The 16,330-nt window shown below is 47.6% G+C and overlaps 1 protein-coding gene across 4 annotated transcripts in view; it reads left to right on the forward strand.

Moving 5' to 3' along the window:
- Positions 1-348: 348 nt before the first annotated feature.
- Positions 349-16,330, forward strand: part of LOC119974748 (BICD family-like cargo adapter 1) — a 56,609-nt gene continuing 40,627 nt past the window's right edge. For all 4 annotated transcript variants that reach the window (XM_038813940.1, XM_038813941.1, XM_038813942.1 and 1 more), the window contains exons 1-2: positions 349-855; positions 9,061-9,276. In XM_038813940.1, coding sequence (XP_038669868.1) covers positions 613-855; positions 9,061-9,276 — 459 coding nt within the window. In that variant the 5' untranslated portion in view covers positions 349-612. The remainder of the gene's footprint in view (positions 856-9,060; positions 9,277-16,330) is intronic.

The raw sequence follows: 16,330 nt of genomic DNA on the forward strand, positions 1-16,330 counted from the left end.
GCTGAGATGTCCAATGTACATTGTTGTAGAGGTGGAGGTTAGTGGGGAGAGGGGCTTTTTGACAGCGGATGGTCTGATCCATGGCGTATCCATGCTGGCTGTTGTGGAGCCGGGGGGGGGGGGGGGGGGTTGATCTCAATCAGATGCTGTTGGGACTCAGTTACTCTGTTTTGGACGCTATCTGGGGCGTGTCTGGCTTTCACATTCATTTCCAAGGTTCAGTGCCCATGTGTTGTTCCAGGTGACTGGCGGCTGCTGCCTGCCGCCGAATCCAGGCTGTGATTTGTTTATTTCAGTCACTCCCACCAACGCGCGAAACTCCCCCCCCCCCCCCCCCCCCCTCTGAAAGGTGCGGGGGATTTGGCAGCTCCTGGGCTGGTCTGATCCCCTCACAACTGACTCCATCTCTCACTTCACCATCTGGCTCCCTCCCGGGGAAGACGCCAGCAGGGAGACGCTCATTTCCATTCGCCCGAAGCCTCCTAACCGGTCCCTGTGGAGGAAACTTTCAGAAGGGGAAGTTTGGGACGCCAGTTTGGGAGGATGGCTGCTGGGCTGTGAGGCTCAGGACCCTGGCCGCTTGACACCCCCACCCCACGACCCCTACTGCATATGAGCACCGGGCGTTGGAAGATGAAGACTCCCCCGGAGGAAGATTTGTTCCCGTTCAGTCGCCGGGACCATGTTGGGGATGTGTCCGCTCTGGTGGAGCCGGCGGAGCTGCTGTCTCTCCTCAGGCAGAGGGAGGAGGAGGTACAGGTGGCGGCAGAGCTGGGGAAAACCCTGCTCGCAGACAACAAGCACCTGAAGAGGGAAAACGAGAGACTACAGAAGGAATTCAGTCAGAAACTCGAGGTGAGTGGAAAATGGACCTGGAGGAGGGAAGCTTTTTGTATGTATATATATATATATTTATCATTCAATTCAGCTGGAATAAGTCTTCCCATTCTCCAAATCTAATAAAACATCACTTCCTTGCAGGAAGAAGTGCTGTGTTTACATTTTGGTAGAGTTAGTCACACCAGCACACTATGTAAACTCTCAGAGTCTCACTCCCACAGTCAGGTTGTATTTTATGTGTTGTACAATCAGCAATGCGATTAAAGTCTTTCTGGGACATTTGGAGCTTGGTACCAACTTGATCTCTCTCCCTCTCTCTCGCCTTCCCCACAGACGGTAAGTCACCGTCCTTCGCTTTAATGTTATTTTATTGTTTTAACCTCCCGAGGAGGTGAAGCGATTGCAGATTTCAGCTACCGAGTGAGCTGGTGTAGCGATGAAAGAGGCTGGGGTTTTTTTTTGGAGGGGAGAGGTTTGGGGTTAGGAGGTTAATTGTGTTGGGTTGTTACAGAAATCAAAAGCAAGTGCCTGAGTCCTTGTCAAGTCGAATGAGTCTCCAAAGCGAGACCCGGCTAACTTCAGCAGAGCGAGTTATATTGAGAGAGGAATTGGCGGTGAAAGATGTAGAGCTTGGATCCAGTGGCCAAGTGCAACCCTTCTCTCCGATGATGGTGATGCAAAGCCCACGACGGGCCGAATGGCCTCCGTCTGCGCTGTAACCATGTGGATGGTTGGCACTTCATCTGGACAAGTTTTAACCCCCGAGGCACCTTGGGCTGGATTCTCCAATAATGGGGTAATGTCGCTGGCGTTTCCTTCAAAAAGTCAAGAGCGATCCTCCTACCTGCAGGGGGCTAGTAGGGCCCTGGAAGATGCTCGCAGATCTGGCTGAGAAAATGGCCCCTGTACATCTGGGTGGGAGTCCACTCATGCGCACGGCGGTGGCCTGCAGCGGCCACACCGTGCGACATGGCGGACTCGGACCGTGGAGTGACATTCAAAATGAAGGTTCCCCCCGAGATGGCTCACGCCCGTGGATCTGAGCCGCCCGCTCGCCACCCCGCCTATGTGCCCCCGCCCCCTGCTGCTCGATCCCCCCCGCTCCCCACCAGGATGGCCGCAGACTGAGTCCGCAGCCGCCACCCGATGTGGTTAGAACCACGCTGTTGGGAATTCTGCCAGTTTTGCCTGAATTCAATGTCAATAGCCGACCAGCCGGGCCACGTAATCCGCGTGCGAGCAATTCTCTGGGGACCGGAGAATCGTGGGAGCGCCGCCAGCCACGATCCTCGTGTCAAAATGGATTCTCCTCCCCGCACCAAGCGCGATTTGGTGCGGGACTGCGGAGGATCAAACCCCATAAATCTGTCCAGTATCGTTTAATTGCATATTTCCCAAACTTTCAATTTTTAATCAGCTTTTGTTGGTTAGATTCATTTAAGACTTGACGGAAATATCTTTGGAGAATGGAAAGAAACATCTTCTCTGCCCCTGGAAGGGCATGGAGGTGACTGAAATCCAACTGGGAGCATTGAGCATTTTGATTTGCCAAAAGGTGATACGTGTCAAGTGGAAGGTTCAGCAAAAGATAGTTTTTAAAATATTGCCTTTCCCTTACTGAAGTTAGAATAGTTCACAATCAAAAGAACCAGTCTCTTTAGTTGATGAGAAAATTCTGTTTTTATGTAAAATCCTGGTTGAAGCAAGTTCTCTGTTGATATTTGTGGGATCTTTAGTGAGGCTGTGTTCCTCTGGAAGCCCAGACTGGCACAGACCCTCACCGGCCTTGATTGGCTCAGTTGATGCCTCCTCACTACTGCATTGGCTTAATTGTCTGATGGCTCACATCTGTCTTGGAACAGCCAACAACAGCGTTTCATAGGTATCCTGAACAACATAGCATTGGAATGCACACTGTAATATTAGTTATACTTTATGTGTGGGGAGAGGAGCCATGAATTAAAATACACTGCCATTATCCATACAACATAGTGCATGTCAGTCTTCTAGTGACTGTCCCCATGTGCTCTCTCAATGATTGCTTACGTTTGTTGAAACAGGTAAGGAGTGAGACACTGCGCAGGGTCATCAGGACCTCTTGTGTAAGGATGAACATGATAGTTTAAGGTGGTGCACCGGGTGTATAAGACTCGGGCGGGAATGAGTGGGTTCTTTCAGGGGGTAGCAGATGAGTGTGAGAGGTGTGGGTGGGGGCGACCGAAACACGAGCACATGTTTTGAGATTGCGAAAATTGGGAAGATTCTGGGCAGGAATGTTTGCGGTGTTAGCCAGGGTAGTGGAGGAGGAGGCGGAGCCGGACCCTTTGGTGGTGAGATTCGGGGTTTCAGAGAAGCTGGAGTTCATGGAGAGGAGGAAGGCGAATATCGTGGCCTTTGCCTCTCTGATTGCACAGTGGCGAATTTTACTGGAGTGGCAGTCGGCAATCCCACCAGGGGTAGTGGCTTGGTTGGGTGGCCTGTACGACTTCCTGTGGTTGGAGAAGAAGATAAAGTATGAGTTAAGGGGCTCTGCAGGGGGTTTGAGAAAAGGTGGGGGTATTTGTGACTGTGTTTGAGGAGCTGTTTGTCGCGGGGGGAGGGGGGTGTTAAAAAGGGTACAAATCTATACAGACTGTATAATTGATTGCTGAGAAGTATGCTTCCCGGGGTGTTTATTTGCTGTAACCTTTTTTCATACATTTTTGCAATAAAATACATTTAAAAAAAAAGTTTGTTGAAACATGGTGGCGCAGTGTTAGCACTGCTGCCTCATGGCGCTGATGAACCGGGTTCGATCCTGGCCCCGGGTCACTGTCCATGTGGACTTTGCACATTCTCTCCGTGCCTGCATGGGCCTCACCCCACAACCCCAAAGATGTGCAGGATAGTTGGATTGGGCATACTAAATTGCTCCTTAATTGGAAAAAAAGAATTGGGTACTTCAAATTAACAAAAACTGTATGTTGAAACAATATTTAAAAAACTACAAGGAAAAGGGGCATAGCTAGCTCTAGTTCATATATAACTGGTAAAACTGCTCAGGCCTTGTAGAAGGAATGATTTACCCCAAGGAACAGGAACAAGAACAAACTATTCTGCTGCTTGTGAAATTCTGCCAGCAGTTACTGGAATCCACAATCTGCTTCCAAGACCTTCGCTATTTTATCAGCTATATTCAAATCAGAATATGGAATTCCTACAGTGCAAATGGAGGCCATTAAGCCCACCGAGTCTGTACTGACCCTCCGAAAGAGCATCCTACCTTGGCCCAATCCCCCACCCTATCCCCGTAACCCCACCTAACCTTTGAACACCGGGAGGCAATTTTATCATGGCCAATCCACCTAACCCGCACATCTTTGGACTGTGGGAGGAAACCGGAGCACCTGGAGGAAACCCAAGCAGACACGGGGAGAACATGCAAACTCCACAGAGACAGTCACCCGAGGTCAGAATCGAACCCAAGTCCCTGAGGCAATAGTGCTACCCACTGTGCCACCATGCCACCCAATTAGGGCAAGTGATGTTAGTGTTGAGTCTTAGGTTAATTGGAAGTGATGGCCAGGTTTCCTTGCTACTATGAACCTTAAATGGAAAATCATTTCACAGCAGCCACTTTACCTCTGAACTAGAGCCAGGGAGAGGGAATAGACACCTGCAGTTTCAAATTGCTGCACTGGCTGTCACAGGCACAATGAAGTTGACCCACAGCTGGACTCTACAGTGTGTTTCTCTTCCTGGGACTTGGGAATATCTTGAGATGGGAACATTCAGACTATATCACCCAACCTGAGGCTTAGCTTTTCTGGTTGGCCTGGGGAGCCGAGGAGAAGTCGAAGCCTCAATAAAGAAAAAAATTATTTACTGAAGAATTTAATTACCTAACTTCCAGACATTCAAGATCAAAGAATTGTTTGGAGTAAAAAAGCCATTAGGTCCTACAAGCCCACCATTGTCCCTGGATTTCCTCACTTATCCCTCTTATCCCTTTCTCCAGAAAGATAATCAATTATTAATATATTTTATCTTTTAACTTTAATGTCTTTTCCCGTTTAGGGGTTATCGATTAATTTTATACAGAAAAGATTTGGAGAAAATTAATTACTGTTCAGTGTTTTTTTTAAGTAAACGTATTCACACAAATTTTAAAACATGACACAGATGTGCACTTAAGATGAGACTTAAAAGGACAGCACGGCGGCGCAGTGGTTAGCACTGCAGCATCACGGCACCGAGGATCCGGGTTCGGGCCTGGCCCCGGGTCACTGCCCGTGTGAAGTTTGTACATTCTCCCCGTGTCTGCGTGAGTCTCACTCCCACAACTCAAAGATGGGCAGGATAGGTTGATCAGCCACGCTAAATTGACCCTTAATTGGACGAAAAAGAATTGGATACTCTAAATTTATTAACAAAAACAAGACTTAAATGCCACTGAGCAAAGCTTTGATGCTGTTTCCCCATGGGGAAACAATTTGTTAGATTATGAAGGTAATTGATAAGTACATCACAGGAGAGGCTTTTCACAGTAACTTCATTGAAGCCTACTTGTGACAATAAGTGATTTTCATTTCACCTTATTTTGGGAAATCTCTGATATGGTCTGGTAGTGAAGAGAGGAAGGAAAAGAAAATATGGCGATAGAGCCTATTAGTGAGATCCAGCAAAAGTTGTAATATCAGCCAGATTTTAAGGTGGCAAGGGGAAACTTAGGGTGGTTCAGAAGGGAAATGTGGAATGCAGTGAAGAGTTGGTTCTGCTTAAGTGAGGTTAGATGGTTTGCTGATGAGAGGAAGGATAGCATGTTTATTATTTTTGTATTATTATGCAGTGACAAGCTGCACTATTTGAACAAAATTAATCTGATCATTACTGTTGTTTGGTATGTTCACTCGCTGTAAAATGAAACATTTCATACTTTTGAACCTGGCATCTTCCAACCAAATGTTTCCTCGGTCCATCTTCATAGAATCCCTACAGTGCAGAAGGAGGCCATTCGGCCCATCGAGGCTGCACCGACCACTGGAAAGAGCACCCTACCTAGGCCCATGCTTCCAAGCTATCCTCTTAACCCGCTAACCCAACCTAACATTTGGATTCTAAGGGACAATTTAGCATGGCCAACCCACCTAACCTGCACATCTTTGTACTGTGAGAGGAAACCGGAGCACCTTATTTCAAAGAGATTGGAAGGGCACCAGATGATATAAATATAAAATTCAGATCATGAAGTGAACTATTGTTACAACCTTTGATCACATTATTTGATCAGATATTGGGGAATATGGACACATCCCCCCCCCCCCCCCCCCCCACCCCCAACAAATTTAAGATGCTCATACCGGTTGCAGGAGTGACAATTACTATTGCATGCAAGAGAATATCGAAGAAATGACCCTCACATTGTGTAAAGATCCTTCTCTGAAAACATCTTGCAGATCTCTTGCCCTTTCGGTAATTTATCTTCTTATTCCTAACATGCTTATTTTCAACTGGTGTCCCTGGGACACAAATGCTTCCTCACAGTGAATAATTGGCCTGGATTAGTTTCATTAGCCACCTTCATATTCTGGAGAATGTCAATCAGTTCCCTCCCCAAATAAATAAATAAATCCTGACTTCCTTCGCCTTTTCCTGGAATTCCCACAGGTTTGAACCCAATCAGTAGCTTTATTGGAAGTGTAAGAAAACCAGAATATTACCCTCCAAGAATTAGATTATGAGGAGGGAATACATGAAAGAGGCTTGTATTCCCTGGAATATAGAAGGTTAAGAGATGATTTGATTGTTAGGGTAAGTCGAGATAAACTTTTTCTGCTGTTGAGCAGTCCAGGACAAGGGTATATAATCTTTAAATTGTAGCCATTCAGAAGGGGAGTGAGGAAATTCATCTTTGCACAAAAGGTGGCAGAAATGTGGCACTCACTTCCAGTAAAAGCAGTAGATGCTGGCTCCACTAATAATCTAAAATTGAAATCAATATTTTTTTTGCCAACCAAGGGTAGTAAAGATTATGGAGCCAAGGTAGGCAGATGGAATAAAGGAACAGATCAGCTCTGATTCCATTGAATTGCCAAACAGACTGGAGACTCGATGGTTTACCTCGGCCCCATTCTCCTAAAGCACATTGCAGGCTTCCCATTGTTCATTTGGTTTGAAGCTTGCACGCAAAAGGGCTTGGAGGTTTATTTTGTACAAACTTCCCATCCCAAAACCATGTTGGCTTCCACTTACTCATTTATTATTATACAAAAAATCTTCAAGTTTGATCCTCATAACTGATCCATCACTTTATATAGAATTGAAGTCAGTCCAGTGGTAATATGCTGCATTATGTCATACATGTGATATTGCCTGGGCTTTGGGTGAATGGATGGATGGTTAGAAAATGTGCATTACCAGGGCAGCATGGTGGTGCAGTGGTTAGCACTGCTGCCTCACGGCGCCGAGGTCCCAGGTTTGATCTCGGCTCTGGGCCACTGTCCGTGTGGAGTTTGCACATTCTCCCCGTGTTTGTGTCGGTTTTGCCCCACAACCCAAAGATGTGCAGGGTAGATGGATTTGCCATTACAAAATTGCCCTTTAATTGGAAAAAAAAATGAATTGGTACTCTAAATTTATATTTTTTTAAAAAATGTGCATTACCAAATGAACAGAGTAAAATGCCAGGGAGTTTAAAGGTGCCCAACTGGATTCCGCATGCAATTTGGCACAGCATGCAGTACATAGCAAAACCTCAAAGCTGACCCTGAGTATTAGAGGTTGAGTGGTGATTATAGATAGGGGTAATTTGTTTTTTGGTGTCTGGCTAAGAGGCATCTAAGAAATAATCTTACAGGTTTATAATATAGTGAAGGGAATGGAAAAAGTAAATCCAGAATTAAATTACACATAATAGAGCCAGGTTGACATTAATAAACGAGGATTTTAAAGACAGATATAAGGGAGTTCTTCACACAAAGAACAATCACCACCAGAAGTGGACATCCAAAAAACAATAGTTGGCCTTGAAATAATTAAATATAAAATGGATACTGAAAAGGGAAGACAATATGGTCTTTCTGGTTAGATGAGTAAGAGAATTTACAGTGCAGAAGGAGGCCATTCAGCCCATCGAGTCTGCACCAGCTCTTGGAAAGAGCACCCTACCCAAGGTCAACACCTCCACCCTATCCCCATAATACAGTAACCCCACCCAACACTAAGGGCAATTTTGGACACTAAGGGCAATTTAATGGGGGCAGCAGGGTACCATGGTGGTTAGCATAAATGCTTCACAGCTCCAGGGTCCCAGGTTCGATTCCCGGCTGGGTCACTGTCTGTGTGGAGTCTACACGTCCTCCCCCTGTGTGCGTGGGTTTTCTCCGGGTACTCCGGTTTCCTCCCACAGTCCAAAGATGTGCGGGTTAGGTGGATTGGCCATGCTAAATTGCCCGTAGTGTCCTAATTAAAGTAAGGTTAAGAGGGGGTTGTTGGGTTACGGGTATAGGGTGGGTTTGAGTAGGGGATCATGGCTCGGCACAACATTGAGGGCCGAAGGGCCTGTTCTGTGCTGTACTGTTCTATGTTCTATGTTAACATGGCCAATGCACCTAACCTGCACATCTTTGGACTGTGGGAGGAAACCGGAGCACCCGGAGGAAACCCACGCACACACGGGGAGGATGTGCAGACTCCGCACAGACAGTGACCCAAGCCGGAATCGAACCAGGGACCCTGGAGCTGTGAAGCGATTGTGCTATCCACAATGCTACCGTGCTGCCCCTTTATGATGGGTCAAATTATTTTCTTTGTCCACAATTATCTCATAATTAAAAAAATAAATAAATTTAGAGTACCCAATTCATTTTTTTTTCTAATTAAGGGCAATTTAGCGTGGCCAATCCACCTACCCTCCACATCTTTGGGTTGTGGGGGTGAGACCCACACAGACACAGGGAGAATGTGCAAACTCCACACGGACAGTGACCCAGGGCTGGGATCGAACCCAGATCCTCGGCGCTGTAATATAATTATCTCATCATTAATAATCAGCAAGAAGAATAGGTATTCAGTTTGTTCATAAGATCACTGACTGTTTTGGTGAAAGTAGTTCTGTGTAACATGGATCTGATAAAATGCATTCTTTCAGCACCAGTCCTTGCATTTAATGTGTGGTGACAGCAATAATGAAATCTTATGTCATTTGCTTAAGCCTCCACATTGTGAAAATCTTTATTTCAGGAACTGGAGCAGGAGAAATATGCATCACGTCTGAAGCATGAGGGGCGAATGAGCGAGTGGGAGGCTCAAGTAGCAGAACTGGAAAGTGATATGCAATGCTTACAGCTGGAGCTCCAGAAGAAGCAACAAGACCTATGGGAAGTTGAGAAGGTCAAATTAGGCATGGAATGCGAGCTAAGTGAACAAAACCAGAGACTCGTGGAGCAACTGAACAAAGTAAGACTTGGATGCATTAAACAGGTGTCTTTTAATCTACAATTTAATTATCATGAGTTTGAGCTACCAATTTTCCAGGAACTTCAGTCAATTGCTGGGTAGGGCGACGTGGGATGTTTTGAGGACAGGTATATCTCACCTTTGCCACAGTTCTTTCTGATCCCTCCTAAAACTGAGTATGTCTCTATCACAGTGAGTGTGCCGTGGCTGTAAGGTGGACATCAACAAATCCTTAGGCATGGAGTAACAATGCAAGTCTACAAATTGCTGGAGTGACATGGTCAGGATGGAATGGAAAGGTCACAACAGGCAGTGGACATTTAATAGCAGTGTAGCCAGCAGCACATGGTTACTGAGCAGAGTTAAGACTTAGGTCCATGGTCAGAGTTCTATGAAATGAGAACCTGAGACAGGTAGAGAGAATAAGCAACAAGATTCAATCTCCTTGAGATTGAAGGATTGAAGTGCGAAATAACCTTGGGCCGGATTCTCCAATAATGGGGCTATGTCCCCACTTCATCGTCAAAACGCAGGCGAGTGATTCTCCGACCTGAAATGGGCTAGCAGGGTCCCAGAGTATTCCCCGCATCTCTGCCTGCCGATACGGGGCCTTGCACTTCCGATCGGGAGCCCGCGCATGCGCACAAAGGCGGCCGCCCTGCGTGTCATGGCAGACTCAAACAGCGGACCAAACCCCAAAATATAGGCCTCCCCGAGATTGTGCGCGCCCGGATAGCGGTGGCCCCCGATCGCTAGCCTAGCCGTCCGTGAGGCCCGTCTCGTGAAGGATCCCCCTTCCCCCCTCCATGACGGCTGTGGACTGACTCTGCAGCCGCCACTGGCCGTTCCCGACAGGCAAAACGTGGTTAGAATCACACCGTCGGAAACTCGTCCAATTTTCGTCGGAGAATCACAGAGGGGTGGGGGGGAGGCCTCTGCCAATGGCCCTCTACTCTCTACTCGCACCACGTAGGCCGCGTGCGCGCGATTTGCACTGATTCTCCGGGGACCGAGCGCGATTTTGGCGTGGAGGCTGGGAGAATCCCGCCCCTTGGCTTCGTTCAAGAGCTGGGAGTCGAATAATCAATTTTATTCCTTTTTCGATGAATATTACTTCTAAGAAATCCTTTTGTCTAAAAGCTGAATGAAGCTCACTAAATAATCCTGCTGTACTTGTGTCCAAAGCAGAGGAACTACTTGATAACCAGCCCGTAAGCAGGTGTTCAAGTATAAATACTTCTTCAAAAGGTATTATTCGAATGAGTAGATAGATAGATAGATAGAGAAATACAGCACAGAACAGGCCCTTCGGCCCACGATGTTGCGCCGAACTTTTGTCCTAGGTTAATCATAGAATTTTGGACAATTTGTCATGGCCAATCCACCCAACCTGCACATCTTTGGACTAATACAAGAACACCTGACAGAGGAACAGGCGTATGTCATTCAGCCTTTAGGGCTGTTCTACTATTCAGGTCTGATCTGTACCTTAAAGAAATTTACCAACTCTTAAAACACATCTCCTGATACCCTTACCTAACCCTTACCTAACAAAGGTCTACCCATCTCCCGACTGAAAATTTCACTTGACCCAGCAACCATCGTGTTTAGTGGACATTTCCACTAACCTTTATGTGAAGAAGTACTTTCTGGTAGTGGCTGCATTTAACTCCAACAATCGCATCTGGTTATTATTTGCATCCAAAGTAATGTTTATCTAATTATCATGTTTACTCACAAAATACCTTGTGGTATTAATGGGGATAGCTGCAACAAACATTTACTGGTTTCAAAGGCCACTAACTGACCAGCTGCAATTTTTTTTTCCTTTGACTTTTGTACGTGATCCTTGAGAGTTCAAATAACCAAATTAACAGTGCAACCTCTTCATGATTCAGGACTTCAATACTTCAACTGCCTTCTGCCAAATGTTGTCAGCTAACTCAAATAATCAAGTTTTTTCCATATCTTTGTAAACAAAAGACCCGCAATGCCAATGTCCTCCTGTCCGACTTCCTATCGTAATTCTCTGTAAACGTCAGCTCATCCAAAACTGTATTGCCCCTACCCTATCCTACACCAACTCTTGTTCATTTCTCAGCTCTGTCCTGCATTGGTTTCTGGTCCCTCAGAACCTGGAGCTACAATTTTCATCTTTATGTTTAAGTCCCTTTGTGGCCTGATCTTTCCACATCTCTGTAATGCCCTTTAGCAACATAGCACCCCCATCACCTCCAACCCCGCTCCCCAGAACTGTCTGTTTCACTGAATATCCCTGTCCCTTCACCCTGTTAGTGTCCAAACTTTCAACCAATGGGGCCATGTGCTGTCCCGCCCTAAGCCCATCTGTATTTGCCTATCTTTTAAGAATCTCCCTAAACCCAGCTACGTGATCAAGTTTATGGTCATCTCTCCGATATCTCCTTCTTTAAATTGGCATCGATTTTTTTTTTTTGAAACCTCTGTGAAACACGTTGGGACATATTTCTACATTAAAAGCATAATGTAAATGCAAGTTGTTGTTTTGTATTTCAAGTGACTTGACTATTTGCACTGTCTTCTGTAGAAGGTGGTGGTGTAGAAGGTCGCTCCCCACTTTGAGATTTACTGATGAACAGCATAGTGGTCAGTGTCATTTGTTCTTCAATACCAAAGACAATAACCTATCTCCATCCCATTCAATCAGTCCGCTTATCCTCAAATGACATCATATATGCAGACATAGAAAAATATCTTAATCAATGTGTTTGATCTAAATCATGTTCTAACTGAGAAGGTGATCTTGCTCTGACGGTATACTGTAACTAATTGTTTGGTGCTGGCTCTGGGACATTCTGTGCACATTTTAAGGGACTGGGAGAGGTTTATCTAGTAAGCTAAAGGAGAAGACATGCGAGTTGTACATGCAGAAAAGAGTAACTGCTTCCTGTTGCTTTCATGTCCAGCTTGATCCTAAACTGTCTGAATGGGTGCAATCGTGCATTGCTGGAGTAACAGGAACATAAGGAAATGAGTTTTAATTAAGTGCATTCCAGTGGAGATTCCATCATTAACTCCCATTAGGGAATGGACACTTTGAAGTAAATCATTTTGCTCTCATGCTGGCATTTTCCTGGCAGCTCCGTCTGGCCAACCAGTCTCTCACGAGTTTCTGTGTTGGCTTCACTCATGAGTCTTAATGGATGTCAAGTCCACCGTGTGTGGGTTGCACAATATGTTATTGTACTGAAAGATCTTCAGTAACGTCATGGTGTTAAATGCTTTTTCGCCTTGATTAATTCTGTGAACGTCATCGCACAAAGCTGCTCACATTGCGCTCCCCACCCAGTACTGTAATGTAAACTGTCTCCAGGCAAGACTTTGACCTGTTTTTTCTCATTACGTAAGTTTAAAATAGTGCAGGTGTGGCTGCTGGGGGAATTGTGCACATACCAAGAAGTCCTGTATTTGAATCATTTAAAGGACAGCACCTAATGGTGATAGCAGGATCAGCATAGTGCTTAATTCTCACACAAACAGCTGTATAACCCAGGACATTTCCTTTCAATTTAGTTTGCAATTGAGGAAAAAGGCACCATTTCCTTTAGCCTCTTTGCATTTTAGTGGTTTGATACAACTGAGTGGCTTGCTAGACCATTTAAGATTTAGGCCAGACCAGGTAAGGATGACAGATTTTCCAGACAATACCCCGGAAAACTAATCCACTGACAGTGACGACACCATTGCACCTCACCCCCCTTAAAATGCACTGATGCCAAGGCTCCTCACAGTGCCTTCCAAATGCACAAGGACAAGGGCAGCAAACATGGGAACACCACCACCTACAACTTCTCCTCCAAGCCACACACCATCCTGACTTGGAAATATATCACTGTCCCTTCACTGTTGCTGGGTCAAAATCCTGGAACTCCCTCCCTAACAGCACTGTGGGTGTACCTACATCACGTGGATTGCAGCTGGTCAAGAAGGCAGCATTCTCAAGGACAATTAGGGATAGGCAATGGGCGCGATTCTCTGCTCCCCATGCCGGGTGGGAGAACCGCGGGAGGGCCGGGCGAATCACGACACGCGCCCTGGCACCCCCCGCGATTCTCCCACCCCCCCAAAATGGCGTGTCGCGGAATCGCCACTCGCCGTTTTTCACGGCACGGATGGGCCGAGTGGCCTGCCGTTCCCAACCTGTTCACACCGGCGCCAACCACACCTGGTCGCTGCCAGCGCGTTTGGTAAGTTTGTGGCCTGTGGGGGGGGGGCGGAGCAAGAACGAGCACCACGACTGTGCTCGGGAGGTGACTGGCCCGTGATCGGTGCCCACCGGGGGGTGAATAGGGTGTGAGGAGCGGCCTCCGACACCGTCGTGAAACTCGGCCGCTGGGCCTTGACGCTTGCGTGGCATCGGAGAATCACGCCCAATATGTTCTGGCCTCACCAACAAGGCCCATGTCCCATGAATGAATTTTAAAAATCTTTTATGCTCTAATTAAAATCTCAATTAATTCCCTTCTGGGAATATGATCAAAAAGGAAGTGGAACGGCAAAAGACACAAATAGCTGATGATTCAAAACATTCATATTCAGAAACATTGCGCAAGATTCTCTGTTTGGGAGACAATGGGCTGGATTCTTTGTTTCAGCAGCTAAGTGCCAGCTGAAACGGGGAATTCGGGGGCATTTACGACGCCACAATTGGCGGCGACACCTGATTCCGGGACCGGTGAGAGGCTAAAGGTGTGAAAGCCCCGGCTCCCACACCGAAAATGGCCGGAGAGTGGGCGGGTCCGTGGCCGCGCATGCGCGCAGTGACGACCTGCAGCGATCGCACCATACAATATGGCGCCGGCCGTGCGCGAACCCAACCCGCCATCTGCGACCCCACAGGCCTCCCCATGGCCACCCCCCACTCGTCCCCACAGCCCTTGTGGAAGGCCCTCCGGTCAGCGGCACGGATCCCGGCGAGTGTGGCGGCGCTGGACATAGTCCACAGCCGCCCCGCCGGGTTCCCGACCGCTGAGACCACACGTCAACCGCACGGTCAGGAATTCGGGCCATTAGGGGCGGAGCATTGCGGCAGGAAGGCCTGCCGATGACGCGCAAACGCTATTGGAATGGCGTGTGGCGCACAAAGCGATTACGCCCACTTCTGAGGGGGCGAGGGCATGTCTGACCGGCGGCAAACCGACGCCTCCGATTTGGGCTCCGGAGTGGATTCTCTGCCTGATCGCCGATTACGATATCGGCATCGGGCAACGGAGAATCCTGTCCGGAGTTCTCCAGCTGGAGGAGAATTGCTATCGACGTGTTCCTCCTGGGTGCGCAAATCAGGAGGCAATTCAGTATCCCTCGCCTTGCAAAAATTTGCATGGCGAGGAATAAGAGTGACTTTCGAGGTAATCCCTCTATCGGCTGCCATTTTGTGCTGATGGCCCGATCACAAACTCTCACAGCAGGCCACCCCCCCTCACCAAAAATCAGTCCCCAACCTGCCCCCCCCCCCCCCCCCCCCACACCGCCAATCAGCTCCCCAACACCCCACACACTGCAACACAGGCCCCCATCCCAGGATTTTCTGGGTGCCCCCTTATCCCAAATATGGGGGTGACCCAAAACTCCCCACCCCGGGCCTTCCTTATTAGAGAAATCCCAAGGAACCCCCTTAATAGAGAGATCCCCCCAGGGACCCCCTTGATCAGGAGACCCTCCCAAGGAACCCCCTAACTAGAGGGACCCCCGACATAGACCCACTAACTAGAGGGATCCCCTAACTAGAGGGTTCCCACAGGGAACCCCCCATAGAGATCCCCTAAATAGAGGGACCCCTAAAAAGAGGTACCCCAAAATTAGAGGAAGCCCCTGCAGGGAAATCCTCGAGGGACCCCCACAGGAACGCCCCCAAATAGAGGCCCCCCACCACAGAGGCTCTCTAACCAGATGACCCTCCACAGGGATTCCACAACTAATGCGACCCCTAACAAGAGGGACCCCCCCCCCCAGGGATCACCTAATTAGAGGGATGCCCCACAGAGACCCCCTAAATAGCAGAACCCCCCAAACCCTCACAGGAAAAAGACCCCTGTGTGGAAGCTAGGGAGCAGTCCAGACAGGGCAGTGACAGAAATGAAAATTGTAACACTTACCTGGAAGCACCACAGTGTCCAGTCATAGAAAGAGCACAGATATAACCTGTGATTAAACCCCTCAGGTCCTGTGGCTGTAAGCCAATCATTAATTTCTAGTAGTGGGCTGTGATTGATAGCTTCCACAAAATAGCTGCTACCTTGCTTCATTCATCTCCCTTCATGGATGAGAGACTCTTTTAAAAAAATAAATTTAGAGTACCCAATTATGTTTTTTTTCCAATTAAGGAACAATTTTGTTTTGTAAAATATTTTATTACAGCATTTGTGATTTTATAATAAAAACAGTAAACCAGATACAAACAACTATAAAGACCCTGTACCTCCCTCACAGGTCCCACCTTCCTAGAACAGCAATCTAGACTAACCCCGCCCCCGCCCTGCTGCGTGTTAATTTTCGCTAAAGAAGTAAACAAACGGCTGCCAACTCCGGACGAACCCAAGCATTGACCCTTTTAGGGCGAACCTGATTTTCTCAAGACTGAGGAAGCCAGCCGTGTCATTGACCCAGGGGGCTTCGAGTCCCTCCAAGCTAACAGTATCCTTCTCCGGGCTACCAAAGAGACAAAGGCCAAGACGTCGTCCTCTCTCGCCCCTTGGACTCCCGGGTCCTCCGACACTCCGAAAATCGCCACCTCTGGACTCAGTGACACCCTTGTTTTTACCAACGTGGACATGACATCTGCAAACCGCTGCCAGAATCACCTGAGCTTCGAACATGGCCAAAATCTGTGAACATGTTTAGGGCAGCACGGTAGCATAGTCGTTACCACAATTGCTTCACAGCTCCAGGGTCCCAGGTTAGATTCCCGGCTTGGGTCACTGTCTGTGCCGAGTCTGCACGTTCTCCCCGTGTGTGCGTGGGTTTCCTCCGGGTGCTCCGGTTTCCTCCCACAGTCCAAAGATGTGCAGGTTAGGTG

This window comes from Scyliorhinus canicula, chromosome 12 (genome assembly GCF_902713615.1).
Source record: "Scyliorhinus canicula chromosome 12, sScyCan1.1, whole genome shotgun sequence".
In the NCBI taxonomy this organism is placed as follows: domain Eukaryota; kingdom Metazoa; phylum Chordata; class Chondrichthyes; order Carcharhiniformes; family Scyliorhinidae; genus Scyliorhinus; species Scyliorhinus canicula.